Source organism: Protopterus annectens, chromosome 3.part0, assembly GCF_019279795.1.
Source record: "Protopterus annectens isolate FY-2018-M chromosome 3.part0, PAN1.0, whole genome shotgun sequence".
In the NCBI taxonomy this organism is placed as follows: Eukaryota; Metazoa; Chordata; order Ceratodontiformes; family Protopteridae; genus Protopterus; species Protopterus annectens.
Window position 1 is genome coordinate 1,377,684,600 of NC_056731.1, and position 17,536 is coordinate 1,377,702,135.

General features: G+C 41.1%; 1 protein-coding gene across 10 annotated transcripts in view; it reads left to right on the forward strand.

Moving 5' to 3' along the window:
- RUNX1T1 (RUNX1 partner transcriptional co-repressor 1) overlaps positions 1-17,536 on the forward strand; it is a 771,548-nt gene that overhangs the window by 659,948 nt on the left and 94,064 nt on the right. For all 10 annotated transcript variants that reach the window (XM_044065460.1, XM_044065459.1, XM_044065462.1 and 7 more), the window contains one exon: positions 4,894-5,144. In XM_044065460.1, coding sequence (XP_043921395.1) covers positions 4,894-5,144 — 251 coding nt within the window. The remainder of the gene's footprint in view (positions 1-4,893; positions 5,145-17,536) is intronic.

A 17,536-nucleotide genomic window follows, 5' to 3' on the forward strand; every position in this document is an offset into this window, starting at 1 on the left:
GTACACAACTGTACTTTACATGATCTCTGAATAGGTGCATTTACATGTTTATATGACTTTTGATATGGCTTCCCATATTTCCCTCTATACCTTTACGCTATATAGCAGCAAACAAGATGTGAGGTATTTGGCAGGGTGCATTGCTGGTTAGGGAGAAACTTGAAAGATCTGGTGGCTGCGAGCTGCAGTATTGGCCGAGTCAGATCCGACGGATTGGATCTGAACCCATTCGTGAGGAAAGAATGAAGATCGACAACACAGGTGGAATGTTATGGTAAGTACATAACTTTTTTTTACTTGGCTGTGCCTGGTTAGGTGCATAACAAAGGGGGCATTGTACTCAATGATAGGTCTGATGAATGCCAAATACAGTGGAATAATGACTTCCTTGGACCTAGATACCATACCTTTGTTTATAAGTTACACAACCTAGAATGATTTTCTCACTACTGTAGACACATGATGGTCAAAGGCTAGTTTACTGTCTATGAGTTCCCCCAAGTTCCTAACTACTGGGTCAATTTTTAGGGGTGTGCTGTCAATATGATAGTTACCAGGGGGTGGATAACTTCCTGAGGGATGGTGATATGCATTTCATGGCATTTAGCTTTAGTCCATAGCTCTGATACCAATTGTTTGTCAGTGGTAACCCCTTCCAGGAGAAAAGTTCTTTTAGTAGGGAATTCTGTGACTGCTCCTAATTTGCAATAATCTGCAAATTTAGTGAGCCAGAGGCCATTAACATTGACCTTGTTTTCAAAGAAGTAAATGCCAAAAAGGAGCAGTCCCAAGACCAATCCCTGAGGGACTCCACTTGTGACTGGCCTCTCTGTAGAGGTGGACTCCCGTATTCTAAATTCTTCGGTCCTGTCTGTGAGCCAGCTGGCTATCCACCAGGTGACATAAGGGTTTATACCTAACCTCTTAAATTTATTAACAATGCCCGAGTGGGGTTTTGTGTCAAATGCCTTGACCAGGTCAAGGTAGGCAGTGTGAACTGTTTTGCTCTCATCCATTGCTTTGGTGACCTTCTCAAAGAAGTCCACCAAAATGTGTCAGCCAAGAGGGGCAGTAATTGAACCTACTGTCTACTGATCCATAGTCAGATGCATTGTGCATTGCACCACTGGGGCTGGGGCTGTTCCTGAAATAGGCTATTTTGGATTAGTGCATTACCCCAATTGTCAAACTGTAAGTAAAGTGAAATAATGTTGTCAGTCAGTTTAATTCACAAGACCCATTTTGGAGACCTAATGTCTATTATGTGGTAGCAAATGTGTCCTTGATAAAGTTCCTTATCATATCTAATTGTATAAATACTGTTCTGATAACATCTGTTATGTGTGCTACACTGTCACTGTACCTGTTCTGTATTTTCATTCATTCCTTTGTTACTCATGTGACGTCCCCACTCCAGGCCAGTAATCAAGGAGCCTGAATCCTCACCATTGACACTTGAAAGGGATGTTCACTTGGATTCCAAATAGATACACTCAATATTTGCAGATGCAGACCTCTCTGCATCAAGCACAATTTCCCTTAAGAGCATACATGGAACACACACAGTCTAGGGACTGGATTTCTCTCTGTCTCTCCCTAATAAGGCTCCCCACTGGCAGAGCTGCTGAGTTGAGACCTCAGCAGAATGTCCAAGCCATGTTCGCCACCACTCTCTCGTGAAACCAATGCTTCAGGCCCCTGTTCCAAGCAGCTGACACACATGCACTCTTTTTGAGATTTGATTTACACACACACACACACACACACACACACTCACCTGGGAAAGGCTGGCACAGATTACCCACTTTACCAATTTTGCCCAGACTATAATGTAGATTCATTGCCACCAGTCAGTTACTATAAGGCTCTTAAAAGGGTATCCAGTTATCCAGTGAAGTTAATATTAATGCAAATACTGATGTTGAACAAACAGCCAGGCTTTCAGGAGTGGCCAGAACTAAATATGTGCAAATACTCTTAAAGCTTAAATATTTTCTCAAACGACCAGCCACAATGAAAAGTTTAAATATATTTAATAATACATAATAAAAGAACAAGAAAATACTAAATATTGATTTACAAGTAAACACCAGAATTCCAACCACAGGAAATATTAAAGTAACACAGATAAATAGATTGGCTAACCTAAAGAGTGACTATTCCCTGGTTCACTTACTAGAGCAAGGCAAGATGAAGTAGGTGAGGGATCCTTCTATGTCCGATTGCAATTAACAGCCTGCTCAGTCTGGCAGAGACTTCTCAATATAATATCTAAATATTTCTGGGATAGCGTACAGAATAACATCACATCTGGTCATCTGACTCTGTTTCCCACATTATCACCACCACTAGAAGCTGACAGGATTTAGAACCTGCATGTTATCGTTCACACAGATAGAGCTTTGCTCAGATCTGCTGCAGCTCCTGGAAGTCATAAACCAATTTTGAACCTCTACCCTTCCAGAGTAGTAATTAGCTCACCCCAAAGACAATACAGAAAGCATCCTAGCACAGACTTTTTGTCTCTGGCTGCATTCAAAACTGTGAGATGACATCTTTATGGCCTAATTTAATTTCAACTGTTTCCAAAGTTAGCTGGGACTGAGCTTAATCTCTTCTCTTCCAGTATCCTCTGTTAAAACATGTACCTTTAAACAGTTACAATCATGCATGTGTATTTATTTTCTGTCCAGCAGGGCACACTATTGATACAACACAAGCACCTTTACAAATACATTTTTCAAAACCAGCATCTATACAAATCAGTTTGCAACACAAATGACATATAATTCTTTACAAAATTCCAGCTGGCTGTACTGGCATGCCTGGCAATACCTCACATCATCACAACTCACTTCATCCATTTAAGGGTGGTGAGAGCCAGAACTTGTCATAGCTCCCATTGGGCAGGTTGCAAGACAGTATTATTCAAACAAATTAGATGGTCAGGTGCTAAGGCAGGGAATTTATAACTGTTTTGAGTACCTTTGACATCAGGGTTAGTAATGACATAAGTATAGGAGGTTGGTTATGTAATGTCAATATTATTCTAAGATGTTAGAAGGTCACAAATGTTTATGTAAGACCAAAAGAATTTCTTAAGTGGTCAATTTTTAACTTTTAATGTTTAATTTTACAATGTCATACTTGATATGTGACAAAATGTTATAGAACCTATACAGCTTAAATATTAGTTAGTTTTTGACTGTTGGTAGATTACAAGGTTTCTAGGAAGGTTTTAATCAGAACTTTTAAATGTATATAAATGTTCGTGGCATTCATAGTCTTTTTAACATCTCTAATAGAATGTATTTTTTGTACTAATGGTAGGACAGAATAGGGAATTACACATTTTATGACAGATGTAAAGCATAACATTGTAAGTGTATGACTATGGTACAAAGGTTTTATTTCTTTAACTACAAGTGTGATAATAGAATAATTGAAAGTCAATTAAAGGATTTGGGTTTGGCAAGGGTAGTATAAATTAACCCACCAACCTATGTAAAAATGTCTTGAGAAAGCCTGGGAGGGCCCGGGTGAAAGCGCTTGACGTTACATTTTGGAAGTGTTTGTATGTTTTAACGCTGTGCTGGTGAAGCTGTTAAATTAAAGGACTTTTACTCAACGCCTGGTTCGTAATCCTTGCATCCTGACTATTTCGGATTACCAGTTGGTGTTTGTGCAAGAGTTTTCTGTTTTTTTGAACAGGTTGCAAGACAGGAAAAACTAATCCTGAATAGGAGCCTACCCATTTTATGTTATACTACTAATGTATATTATTGATAGTTTTCCTTAAAGTTTAGTAGTTGTATAGTGGTATGTTTATATTGAATCTGTTAACACATTTAAACATTCATGTTTAAAATGTTGTATTCCATGTGAATTGATTTATATTGTAATATGCTGCTTACAAATATATGTAGGCTGAAATTTATGGTTTGACACATAGTGAAGTGCTAATTAACAGCTGTGTGAAGGGTGTTTGGATTCAAATAAAATAGATATTGTATTGTCTGCATAGTTGCATGCTGCCCTGCAAAGTGATCTCTGGAGTACTAGTGCTGCACATCCACTCAGCATTTGTCTGTGAGTCCCAGCAACAATTTACACTGAAACTGTTTTTAGACCTTAGTGTTAATATGTATTGTATTGTGCTGTACTGTGAGAATTGGTTTATGTTATCTTATGCAGTTTATAAATACTTGTAATGATTTTTGCCAAGATCTTCTAGCCTTAGTCTGCTGTGTAAAAAGTGGTATTGGTTCAGTGAGGCCTACCAAGTAAGCAAGCTTACAGTCGAGCATTAATAATATCCATTGTTTACTTGATGACATGATATAAGTTTCCTTTGTTTAGTATATTGGACATTTTTAATATGTGTGCATGCACTTGTGCATGTTTTTTAAGATACCTTTTTATCAACCTCAAATTAAGGAGAAATGTTTAATACTGTTGATGATGTGATGAACACTGCTGATTTCTAACCATTTCATTTATTGCCAGGACTCACTTTGCTTCCAAGGATGGGTTACAGTGGAGAAAGTACTTGAAATACATGTAAACTTGACATCTTGTGCATTATGCATTACCTCTGTTGCATGTTTTTTTTTCTGCATGAGAAGTTTTATAGAATTCCTTGAGTGAAGGTACTTGGTTTAGAGGTGATCATAATGGTCTTTATAACTCATAGATTGGTTTTCTCAGCTTTAAAAATCAAGCCATTAAACTGTAATTAACGTAGCAAACCTTGCAAATAGAGTAACCTTGATTCATTCTAAACCACAATCTGTTGTGGTAGTTTATCTGCCTTTGAGGCTTATGCTGTATTTTTAAAGGCTAGTAGTATGTTCCATTATTGTTAATACCTCTGTCGTCATTGTTCTTCTACAGAACCAAAGAGAATGGCTTTGATCGGGAGCCTTTGCACTCTGAGCATCCCACAAAGCGACCCTGCACTATTAGCCCTGGCCAGCGATATAGTCCAAATAATGGTTTGCCATATCAGCCCAATGGTCTGCCTCACCCAACACCGCCACCTCCTCAGCACTATCGTCTAGATGATATGGCTGTTGTCCACCACTACAGGGACTCGTACAGGCATCCCAACCACAGGGACCTCAGGGACAGAAACAGACCTATCGGTAAGGGACATGGACAGACAATTTCAGCTACATTTCCAAGCAAGTTTTGCTTTTTGGATTTTTAACCATTTTTTATTCTTTCTGATTTATTTTTCTTTAATTTTCACAGCAGTACAGGGTGGATACAAGTTTTTTTTTTTTTTAAATCTTTGTCAGAAAATGTGTTAATTGTTGCATGGTTTTCCATACCTTATAAGTGCAAGAGAAAATCATAGGAGTAGGAGTAGAAGTGCAATCATTTTTACATGTCTGTTCCAGGATTGCAGTTTGGTTTTCAGTGGCATTCAATGAGTACTGTGCAGAACTTAAAGGTAGTTGTATGTTGTCAGAGCGAAATCCTTCTCATTGTTTTGATGCCATTGTAAAATTTTGTCCATCTAAAAAAAAATGTTTCCCTGGAGAGACTTGGTTATCTGTGCTGAAAAGGTGCAGTATAATGTTTAAAATTAGGTTGCCTTTTATTTTGTCAGATGCACTTGACATTTCCCTGGGATTCAGAAGGGCTTAGTGCTATGGGAAAGCCTTAACGTGGCAATTTTCCCCATTGTACTAATCCTTTCCACTTTTTAGACACTTACCACTGAGATTTTCCCCTTGTGGGGGCCCTAAACACAGAGGGTGGTCTCGCTGGCAGAGCTGCATCATAATATGGCAGTCCAGGAGAGCAGCTAATGATAATTAGCCATGCAGTCACTCCTCAAAAGACCAGCAGCTTCTGGTTTGCTGGGGAAGTAAGTTTGTGAAAGAATCGCCTTATGGATTAAAATTTTGTGTTGTTGTCAGCCTCACCTTTATCCTCATTGATGGGGTCAGAGCCGATGTATCGGATCCATCTCGGCCTTTACAAAAAAGCTCGAGGACTTTAGCAAAGCTCGTGGGCACCCTTCCCTACCACAATACATTTCCCCAACTTCTTCGGGTCTCATTTGCCACGTTCCGAGAAGGATCTTCTAACAAGCTCTGGGCTAAGTTTTTTTGATATATCTTTATCACCTTTTGCTGCTGTTATAATTAATATTTTTTGGCTATGTGTAGTTAAAGTTCTTTACCTGTTTATACCTCCCTTGTTTAGTGTTAGTTTTATCATTCGCTGTTTCCTCTTGTCGTGAGTGCCCATTTAAGTTAGAGGGCATCTAACGTATACCCATTTATTTTAGAGGGTATTCCTTTACCTTTATCCTTACTCGTTTCTATGTCAGAAACTTCCGATCAACTGCCCATTTTGTTTAGAGGATAGTTAATCGTCAGTTTAAGTTCATAGTTGATGTTGTTGTCCTTGTTGTGTTTGCCCTTTTTCACAAAAAAAATAAAAGTAACTTAGTTTCTCCTTGTATAGCTTTAGTTAGTTAAGCAGTTTGTTTCTGTTGTTAATCAGTATGTCCCAGAAAGACAGCAAGTCTTTGGTATTTAAAAAATGCGAAAAGTGTAGCAAAAAAATGTCCCTCAGTGATTCTCACACCTTATGCGTATACTGTTTGGGGCCCCTCCATTTGCAGGAGTCCTGTTCCATATTCTATGCCTTCAACCAGAGAGCATTTATGGAATGGAAAAACAAATTGATTTTGAAGGGGTTATTGAAAACCCCATTTTCTGAGGCTGTTTCTGTTGATCCCTCCTCGCATGAATTGGACAAGTCAGAGAGCAGGAAAACTGCCTTCTTCAGCTCCAAAATCTGCCTCAGAGCCGAAAGCCAAACTTCCTAGAGAGTACACTCTGACAGCACCTATGGAGCAGGCTTCAACCTCCAGAGCAGGGACCTCCTCGGAGCAGACAGAATCTTCGGCTCCGAAAACATCTACTGATTCTTCGGCTCGAAAAGACCCATTACCCGCAGAATACTGTTATCGGAGCCGAACTTCATCTTTGGAGCCAATTACTACTTGGCTCCATTCACCGTTCTTAGCCAGATCCAGATCCCCTACTCTGCCTACAAGGTCAACTAGGAGCCTCTCACATGAAGATGTGGATAGTGTAGTCCAGAGGCTTTTCAAGACACCTGCCTTGGCCAAGCTGCTTTTGGATCCAAGCCCAAAGGAGTTGGATCAGTCTCTCATCTCCCCCCTTCGGCACCTATTTCTCCTCCGATCTGACCTTTGGTTTCAGAGCTGGAAGACTCCGATATCCAACTGGTGTTTGTATTGGGCCCGGGATGTGTTGACTCCTCAAATCTGGTGTCTGGCCAGGGCATCTCCATCCAGTCGGAGCAGGAGACCTCTGGGAGCCGACACTTGCTGGTCGGGTCCTCAGAGCCAGCCCAGATCCAACTCTGTCTCTCGGGGCCTCAGCTTGGATGGGTTTGTCTCCCACCTCTTCTTCAGAGCTTCTGTCTCCTGCTCTGCAGACTCCTTTGGCTCCATCAGCATTGTCGGGACCGAGGAGTTCTTCAGAGCAGGGGCAGAGTGCCTTTGAAGTTATGAGGAGGTGATGACTGCTTCCCAGTCTCAGGTCCAGTCCTCCTCAGAGCTTCCTCCCTTGTCTGCACAGGTGTCTTTACCTTCTCACCCCCATCCACAGGATCGCAGAAATCCCAGGCCTCAGGATGTTCCCCAGAGAACTCCCCCCTCTTCTGAAACTTCTCCAGACTGTCCATCTTGGCCTTTATTCTTACAACCCACCCTCCATGCCCCCTTTCAGACTTCCTGGGAGACCGAGTGGACATTGGATTTAAGGATCTGCTTAGCCTCAGAAAAACTTCTCCCATAATAACCATAATTATTATGTATGACACCCCCATATATAATATATAAAATTTGTCATGCCTTCCTTATAATTTCTAGTGGGACAAACAAGATCTGAGGAAGTTGGGGAAATGCATTGTGAGTAGGGAATGGTGCCCACGAGCTTTGCTGAAGTCCTTGAGCTTTTGTAAAGGCCAAGATGGATCCGATACATTGGATCCGACCTCATCAGTGAGAATAAAGGCTAACATGCACAACACGCACGGAAAGTTAAGTACATGACTTCTTTTTTTAGAGGAAAAACTGACTACCATAAAAATGCAGTGGTCACCCATTCACCCTGTGGGAGTACTCATTGTTGAGGTAAGATTTGTGAAGACATGGGGTGAAAAGTGTCAGTGTGTGGATGTATGAAGCTGCTTGAATGTGTGTCTTTTTGGCCACACTAGGGGTGTTAGGTAGGGAATCAAGAGTCTGGATGTGCATGCATGGATGTGCATGTACTTGTGCGTACGTTTGGTTGAATGACTGAATGTTAAAGTGAGTGTGATTGACTGTGGGGGGTTAGCTTGTTGGTGGGTGGGTGGATGTAAATGTCTGAGTGTGTCCGAGTGTGTATGTGGGTGTCTAAATCTGTGTGTGTGTGTGTGTGTGTGTGTGTGTGTGTGTGTGTGTGTGTGTGTGTGTGTGTGCACGCACGTGTGTGTGTTTGTTTGTGAGGAGTGCCTTTGCCAGCTCAATGCATAGCATAGTCAGGTCTGACAGCACTAGTCTGCATTTAAGAGACATGCTAATTAGGGCAATAACATGCTGTTTCTCACTGTAGCCATGGGTGTCTCTGAATCTCATTTTCTCTCTGTCTTGCTAATTGATCAGCGTGCATTATCAGATAGTAAGAGTGTTGAGCTTTTTCCTGACTTCTTGGAATTAACTACATATCTGAATGAACGACACTTGGCTTCAGCATGAAAGTCTCCAAGGCTCCCAAGTGCTAACATGCTGAAAAAAAAAGTTTGAAAATGGAGAAAAACGAATGTCGAACATCACTCTCCTTTAAACGTCTTTTTTGCAAGGGGAAAGGCACCCACATCCTCTAACTTGTATATACGAATTGTGAGTTGGCCATACTTTGGAGAAAAGGTAGTATTTCGAGAAATGCCATCTCAAATTTAGTATACTTAAGTCTGATTTTTTTTCAGCCATTCCGGCTCGGCATTTCATAATAGCAGGTCCTGATATTTCAAATGGTTACTGTGTCTAAGTGTATTTTCTGTGAGCAGTGTATTTAGAGGTTGGAAATTTGGTAGCAGAGCCTCCACATCAGGGAGTGAAACAGGGTAGTCCCCCTACACAAAATAAAACCTAACTTGCTGTCTATCACAAGTAGAACTACCATGGAGTGATCAGCAGCTAATTACTGAAACGCAAACAGATAATACTCAAGTTGGTATAGTAAACCCTTAAGATTAACAAAAATGTAATTTCTTTGTTTCTGAAAGTCTGCATGAAAGTTAAGCTTCTGTGCATCTTTATTGCTGCTTTTCATGTTTTTTTCCCAGTGTCCAGTTCAGGTTGGCCTGTGTGTTCTTTAAGCATTTTCAGTTATAAGTAGTGTCAATGGCTGGAAATCCAATAAGGGAATGGAGTGTCATGCAAAGTCAAGATGTCCTTCTGTCCTCATTTTGCAGTATTCATAACAATAGGGAGGGGGCTGCCTGCAGCACTAGACATTCAGCCACTATGCCGAAATCTTAGGCTAAGGGATACATGTGACTTTGCATGCCGAGCCATAAACTGACATCAGCTATAAAAGTGACATCTGCACGTACCCAACCATAACTTTTCTGCCGCAGTGATCTATGGACCTCTGATCACCAGCTCCAGGAATCCATTTGCTCATTTGACTTAGTACCCTTTTGGGTTTTTTGATTACATTCCTTCTTGCATTCCAAACGTACATGTCACCTAGGAAGGGAAAGTGTGCTTGTGGAAGACAAATTCTACATAAGGACATGCACAATCAGTGTTTATTTTGTTTAGGGGAAGGCCACAACTATAAGTCTTGCCACATCTGCCAGTCCTTTGTACCTAAAACTTTGTGTAGCCACTTGGCTGCTTTAAAGTTATACTTAGAAAACCAGTGACTCCAACATTTGGCATTGGGTATGGTGGGGTGGGGTAGGTACCTCCAAGGAGCCGCCTCGGAAGAAGGCCAAAAAACTTAGGCCCGATGCCCATGCTGCACCTCAGGAGTCCAGTGAGATTCTCGAGGCAGGTGTTGGCTCAAGGTCCCATTGGATGTTGGTTTCACTGCTGGAACCATGAACCATGGTGGAAGCCGGTTCAGCTGAAACACAGAGTACGTCCGCTGAGGTTGATAGCCATCAGGCCCTGATGGCAAGGGGGAACCATGGCTCATAGCATCAGAGGGGCCTACTACCGCCTTACCATCCACCCCGGCGTAGGCTCCAAAACTGACTACTCCTACTATTCCTCTTAAGAGGAAACAAAAAGAAAAACACAGAGCTACAGAATCAGCACCTAGATGGGAAGCCTTTTCCCAGAACTTGTTCAGAGCCTTCCAGGCCTTTCAGTGTCAGGTGCCTCAACCAGCCCTACTGCCTGTGCAGGCCTTGGAGGAGTCAGAGGAAGAACTCTGTTCTTCTAATGAATCCCTGACTTACTGTTCCCAAATTGAGTCTCCAAAGGACTATGCTAATCCTGAGGAGGAGGACACCATTAGTCCTGATTCTCATGGGGAAGAATTCTCCTTTGGGGACACCATTACACATATGACAGAGCATTTTGAATGTCAGGTCTCAGATGGTTCTGAGACTAAAAAGAGGTATTTTTAACTCCTGCAGATGGACCAGTTTTCCCCATCTGCACTTCCTCCTCTGCTTCCTGCTTTTCATGATGCATCTCAGGTCCCAGATTCTCAGCCCCCAGCTTCTAAATGTCCTGATAGGTTTTACATGGTCCCTCAGGATGCACAGTTCTTATTCAAGAATGCCCCCCCCCCTGCAGACCCAGCAGTCATTGCTGTGTCAGCAAACAAATTGTCCAGACAGTTGCCTTCCACTTCTCTATTCCCTACAGATAAGGATCGCAAATTCATGGATAGCCATGGGAAGAAAATTTGTACTTCTACACTAGCCATTAGAGCTATTAATTATCAAACCCACATGGCTAGGTTTGTTCTAGATACCTTGTCCAAGTCCTCTGCATTAATGCCAGATGTGCCAGATTTTCCTGCTAAATCTCAGCTTTCTGCCCTGTTCTCTACCGCCTCTCAGGTGACCCAGGCACTCCATCAAGAACAGTTATGATGCTGTAGAAGCATTATCCAAATCTGCAGCATCAGGTTCTGTCCTGAGAGGGTACTCCTGATTGAGACTCCAACCCCTATCCATGTATGTCAATCCCAATTACCGGATGCACGACTTGATAATAAGGCCCTTTTTGGCACTGCTTCAGCAGAGCTACTTAAATCTCTCCAAGAAAAGGGCAAGGAGTTGCAAAATTTAAAACATTGGCTACTCTCACCCATTCCTAGATACCACAAAGGACCAGTTTTGTAAGGAGGCAGTCTTCTCACTGTACTGCTCCACAATCTAAAGGACAGAGACACCCTAGGAAGCAAAACATTCTCAGACCCTCCTCCACCTCAACCCCTTCTCCCTTTCGGAGGCAGCCTGACCCTGACAGAGCTCCTCCATTGTGACTCACACCCTTTATCCACTTCCATGCTCCTGTCCCTCCACCTCACCCTTTCCCTACCCTCCTAGCTGAAAATCACCTCAGAGGCTTGGGTCCTTTCCATCATCCAAAAAGGTTATTTTATGACTTGGACAGTTCTTCCCTTCCAGGGGATACCTCAACCACCGTCAAGGAAGCTTCACCTCTTTCCTCCAATTTTGGATCAGCTCCTAGCTCAGGGCACAATAGAAAAAGTCTCTCCAGATCAGACAAACAGGGGATTTTACTCCAAGATGGTTTTTGTCCCAAGAAAGTATGGTCATTGGAGACCAATTCTGGGTCTGTCCTCAATCTATTTCTCAAGGTGCCTACTTTCAAGATGCTCACCTTGCATAAATTTCTTACCCCTTATCTCCAACCAAGCCTTAATGGTATCCCTGGATCTGAGAGATGCCTACCTCCATATTCGTATTCACCCCAGCTACAGGAAATTCCTACACTTCTCAGTAGGTTCCTTACATTTTCAGTTTTGTGCATTGCCATTTGGGCTCTCTACAGCTCCAATATTATTCACAAAGTGTCTAGCTCCAGTTATTACCCACTGCAGAATGCAGGGCATCCAAATATGTCGCTACCTAGACTACCTGTTAATCCTACACCAGGACTGTCACTCCCTTTACCATCACCTACACATGGTGTGCAAGACCTTGGCAGACATAGGACCAACAAAAATCACAAATGACACCTACTCAAGATCTTGTCTTCTTAGGGTGCAGAATAAGAACAGACAGGATGGAAGCCTTCATCCCCTGCCAGAAGGTGGAAATCCTCACCCATTACTTCCAAACTCTTCTGTCTCTCCAAACCATCTCACCCAGGGAATTTCTGAGAGTCCTAGGCCACATGGCATCCTTGATTCCCATGCTTCTCCTGCTAGGCTGCATATGAGAAAGTTCTAATGGGTCTTGAAGAATCTGTGGAACCAACACTCCCATCCCCTGCATGTTTCCCTCCCTCTTCTCCCATGCTTGAAAAAAACAGCTGGAATGGTGGATTTCATCCATCAACCTCAATCAGGGAATACCCTTGCAGATCCCTCCACCCTCACAACACCTCTACACACATGCATCAGATCTGGGTTGGGGAGCAGTTCTGGAAATCAACAACAACCAGACAAAGTTCAGGGTGAGTGGTCCACCCAGTGACAAAAGGATCACGTCAGTATCAAAGCACTGAAGGCCCTTCTCTTGGCACTTCAGACATTCCAAAAAATTCTCCTACCAGACACCTTCAAGGTAGTCACAGACAAATATGACTGTCCTGTGGTATATCAACAAACAGGGAGGGACAAGATCCTATCCAATTTGCACCCTGGCAATTCACGTTTGGTCCCTAGCAGCAAAATTACACATTCACCTGCAAGCTGCGTACATTCCTTCAGCAGGGAATATGATGGCAGGCACCCTTAGTAGAACCTCAGCACCCTCTTACGAATGGATGCTTCACAGGGAGGTGTTCTTGGATCTTATTCACAGGTGGGGTATTCCTTAGGCCGATCTGTTTGCCTCCTTCCAGAACAGACAGATGCCTCTGTTTTGCACCAGAAACCCATTTCCACAGGCTTGGAAGGTGGACACCTTCTCTTTTTCTTGGGCGGGGATGTCTCTTTAGGCTTCCCACTGATTCACAAAGTCCTTCTGAAGATCCAGAGGGACAAACCAAAAATCCTGCTGGTGACTCCATTTTGGCCAAGACAGCATTGGTTTCCCGTACTACAAATTTTAGCTAAGGGCAATCACCTCAGGTTACCTCACCGATTCAGCCTACTCACACAAGACAGGGGGTCCCTCATCCACCCTCAGGTGCTCAAATTCAAACTGACTCTATGGGTGATAGAATTTTGTTCCCCTTCAGGCACCTGTATTTGGAGGACATACTCGATGTCTTGCAGGAGGCCAGGAAACCTAGTACCAGGAGAAATTATGTATCAAACTGGAAAAAATTCTCCAGGTGGTGACTCAAGAACAAACAAGACCCAAATCAACAAGATAAACAATATATATTGGAATCTGCTTATAGAACTACGTCTTCCATTGTCTGGAGACTTTATACATGGAAATTTTTACATAGATCTTTTTATACACCTTTGATGTTGAATAAAATAAATAATAAAGATAATTTATGTAAGAGATGTAATGTAGAAATTAATGCTGACTGGGCTCATATGTTTTATGACTGTATAAAATTGAAAGAATACTGGAAGTCAATTAATTAATTTTTGCAGGCTCTTTTTACAGATAATTTCATTATTTCTAAATCTCTTATATTATTCAACACACCTGTACCTCAAAGTGTTAAAAAGGTTAAGCTTCCCTTGTTATGGTCTATTCTAGCAGTGGCTAGGAAAATAATAACTAGAAATTGGATTTCAGATACACCTCCTTCGTTCAATGAATTTAAAAATGTTATGAATATAGCGTGCCATATGGAAATAAACACAATTAGGACAAGAACAAATAGAAAAACATCTTATTATATTGTATGGGATAATTTACAAAATTTGTTAAAAAAATTTAATTTCAATAACATGGTATTTTAGTTTAATTAATTGATCTGATTGTAGTGGATGTCTTTGTAAATACTTTAGTTGTTTTGTTGAATATTATAATAATACCTATTTTTAATTACTTGTATAAAATTGTTATGATATTTCTCTTATATGTTAAAACAATAAACCTGTTTTGAAAAAAGAACAAACAAGACCCTTCTCTTATTCCAGTATCCACGGTCATTTCTTACTTGTGTGAGCTTCTACATTCAGGGCTGACATACTCTTCTCCTCCTTAACTTGTCTTCTGTAGAGATGGGGTGTCCCTCAGGACCATTCCTTCTTTCATGCCTAAGGTGGTTAATGATCTCTCCTTGAATCAGACCATTAATCTATCTGTTTTCTTCCCTCAACCTCAAAACTCCTCAGAAAGAACTTTGCATTCCTTGGATGTTCATAGACCATGTTCAAATCCTTTAGAAAGTCTAACCAGCTTTTTGTCTCCTTTCACCCTAGGGCCTTGGGGAAGGCAGTGTCAAAACAGACAATTGTCTCATGGATTTCTAAGACCATCTCTTTTTGCTATTCCTTTCATTTAAAAGGATTTATTTCCAATGTGAGAGCTCACTCTACTAGAGCAGCTGCATCTTCAACAGCCTTTTTTAGGGGTACTGACAAGGCTTCCATTCTGGAGCCGGCCACTTGGTCTTCTGTACATACTTTCACCAAGCATTACAAACTAGATTTGATTTCTAGAGCCAGAGCTGGGTTTGCAAGGTCAGTTTTACAGGGTCATATTGACCCTGCCTCCCAGGCTCCTACCTAAAGCTCTTTTACTCTCCCTACTGTTATGAATTTTGCAACATGAGAATAGAAGGACTTAGAATAGTTGTGTAAGAACTTACCATAACCTTAAATGTCCTTCTCTTCCATGTTGCAGTATTCAGTCCGCCCCTCCTACCCCCTCTTTCATTTGTTTATCCTTTCTTGTTTGGGATTTCCCTTGCTTCCTTACATCCAAACAGGGCACAACAACAGCTGGAACATACCTCTATAATATACTTACCTCTTTGATTGGTAGTATATGTGGGTCTGAAAAGCTTCCTTTTCTTGTATCCCAGGGGTACTACTGTATGCAGCAGTCAGTCCTGAGTTGGGTACGTGCAGATATCACTTTTATAGCCGACATCGGTTTTATGGCTCTGACATCCAACGTCGCACGTACCCCCTATCATAAGACTTTGGTATACTGGCCGGATGGATGTCTGGTGCTGCAGGCAGCAACCTCCCTACAGTTATGAATGAATACTGCAACATGGAAGAGAAGGACATCTAAGGTTATGGTAAGTTCTTACACAACTATTCTTTCCTCATTTTGAAATGCATGAGAGGGATTCTTAGTATTGATAATTATGAAAACAATCTAGTGATATTTTGGCTAAGTATTGTTTATCTGCATCATGAGCCAAAAGTTATTTTAAAAATAAGAATGTTTGCTAATTCTTATGGCAAACTGCTTTGTTAACATTTTATGTTGTTAAAGCAATTGTTTATAGTTATGGAACAAAATGTTGACAGGCTGTTAAATTGAGATTGAAACATATTTTTTTCTTGCATGTGCTATATTTTGAGCCAGTTTATTCTTCACTGTGTACAGCAAGCATAACTGTGTGTCAAAGCAGACTGTGTAAAATGAATTTATGAGCCGCTGGTTTAGACAGTCATAGCCACTGTAGTATTTTGACCTAGCATTTGTTTAGCCTACAGGGCATTCCTCTCTGTTCACAGTATTGTTTTTTTTGCCTGTGTTCCTTCAGTTCCCTCAACCCAGTTCCAAGACACTTTCTGTGAGATTATGTAGTCAGGATTTATAGAATTGTAATTTTTTTGCAATCCATGTCTAGCAAGTGATGGCTTCTTTAATGAATCTGTAACCTCTGTAAATTATGGATTTCTATATGTGTATTTATATACATATATAGTTTTTTGAGGGTTTTTTTTAATTTTGTAGCTGAATTCAAGTAGGGGAATGTGCTGCAGACTTTGAGTCATATAGTTCATAACCTGAAGGTATACAACATGTTACAAAGTTAATTTCTCCAAACCAGGTGGAGGATGCTAAGCATTTCCTGTGAATATTGTCTGTTTCTAACATAGTGCAGAAACAAGGCAAATAAAAATTGTGAATATTCATTAGTACATTTTTTTTGAAAGTACTGGTGTTTGTTTGGATGGCTCATTCAAAGCTGCTGCTCCAGCTGTGTCCTTGCTTTTTTCATCCATTGTCTATCCCTTTTTCCTTCTCACCTGGTCAGAAGTATTTCCCCACATACTGCCACTCTTATGATATACCCATAAAAGGGGTGACCGTCTGTATCTCATCCCCTGATTATGAGTCCTAGATAACTATCTTTTCCTGTTTTATTTCTCATCCTGCAATACTCATGGGTTTGGAAGCACATGTGTAGTGTAGCTTTAACTTCTTTGTGCTACTTCATTGATTACATAGTGTAGCTACTGGACTTAGTGTCCACATTTCACATCTTTGGAGACTGTCTGAATGTCATTTCTTTTTGAGGAGCATAGTCTGTAAAACATCAGAATGTCTTTTACTCTTGTGTGCTACTTCATTCATTACATAGTACAGCTACTGGAGTTAGCATCCGTATTTGACATCTTTGGAGATTGCCTGAATGTCCATTCTTGTTGAATAGCATAGTTTGTAAGACCTCTGATTGTCTTTTACTCTGCTGTTTCTTACCTATATTCCTAAACTCATTAGTGTGGAATGCTGAAGGAAAAAGAACTGATGTAGCTTCCTTATTTTTTAAGTCACTTTAACCTGAGGAGACATGTTCACAGTACAGCGTGAATGAAAAATTTACTTTATACAGCAGTAGTATTAGTGCTCCATTTTGATTCAGTTATATATCAGCCTGAGTCAACTTTTCTGTTTGGGAAGGGTATCTTGTGCATGTAATAAGTATCTGGAGGGAAGTCCTTTGATAGGGCTTATATCAGCATTTCAAAAATGTAATAGTTTGAATCACTAAATATTGAACTAAAATTATCTAAGTATTAAATTTTCGAATGTCGATAAAAAAAACAAAAAAACCTAAAGGGTGTAGGCAGGGGGCAAGCCCACCTGCACCCCCCATGTCAGGGACTGTGCCCCCATACCCCCGACTACTTAAATATACCAACTCCAAGACCGCACTACATTGAAGTAAATGGAAATCTTCCCTTATGGAGACTTCCGTTTACCCGTTCGATGTTCTGCACTTTCGGCATTCTCGTGGCGACAATATCGTATTTGATATTGTCAGCATTCGAGATGCTGATAGGAACCCCTTTGATATTGTACAGCAGCAGTGGGTAGCAGTTATATGGAATTGTCAGGCAAAAAGGTCTTAAGCACTATGGGGTTGTGGGATTCCCTGATGGAACTAGACTTTTCTAGCATATTA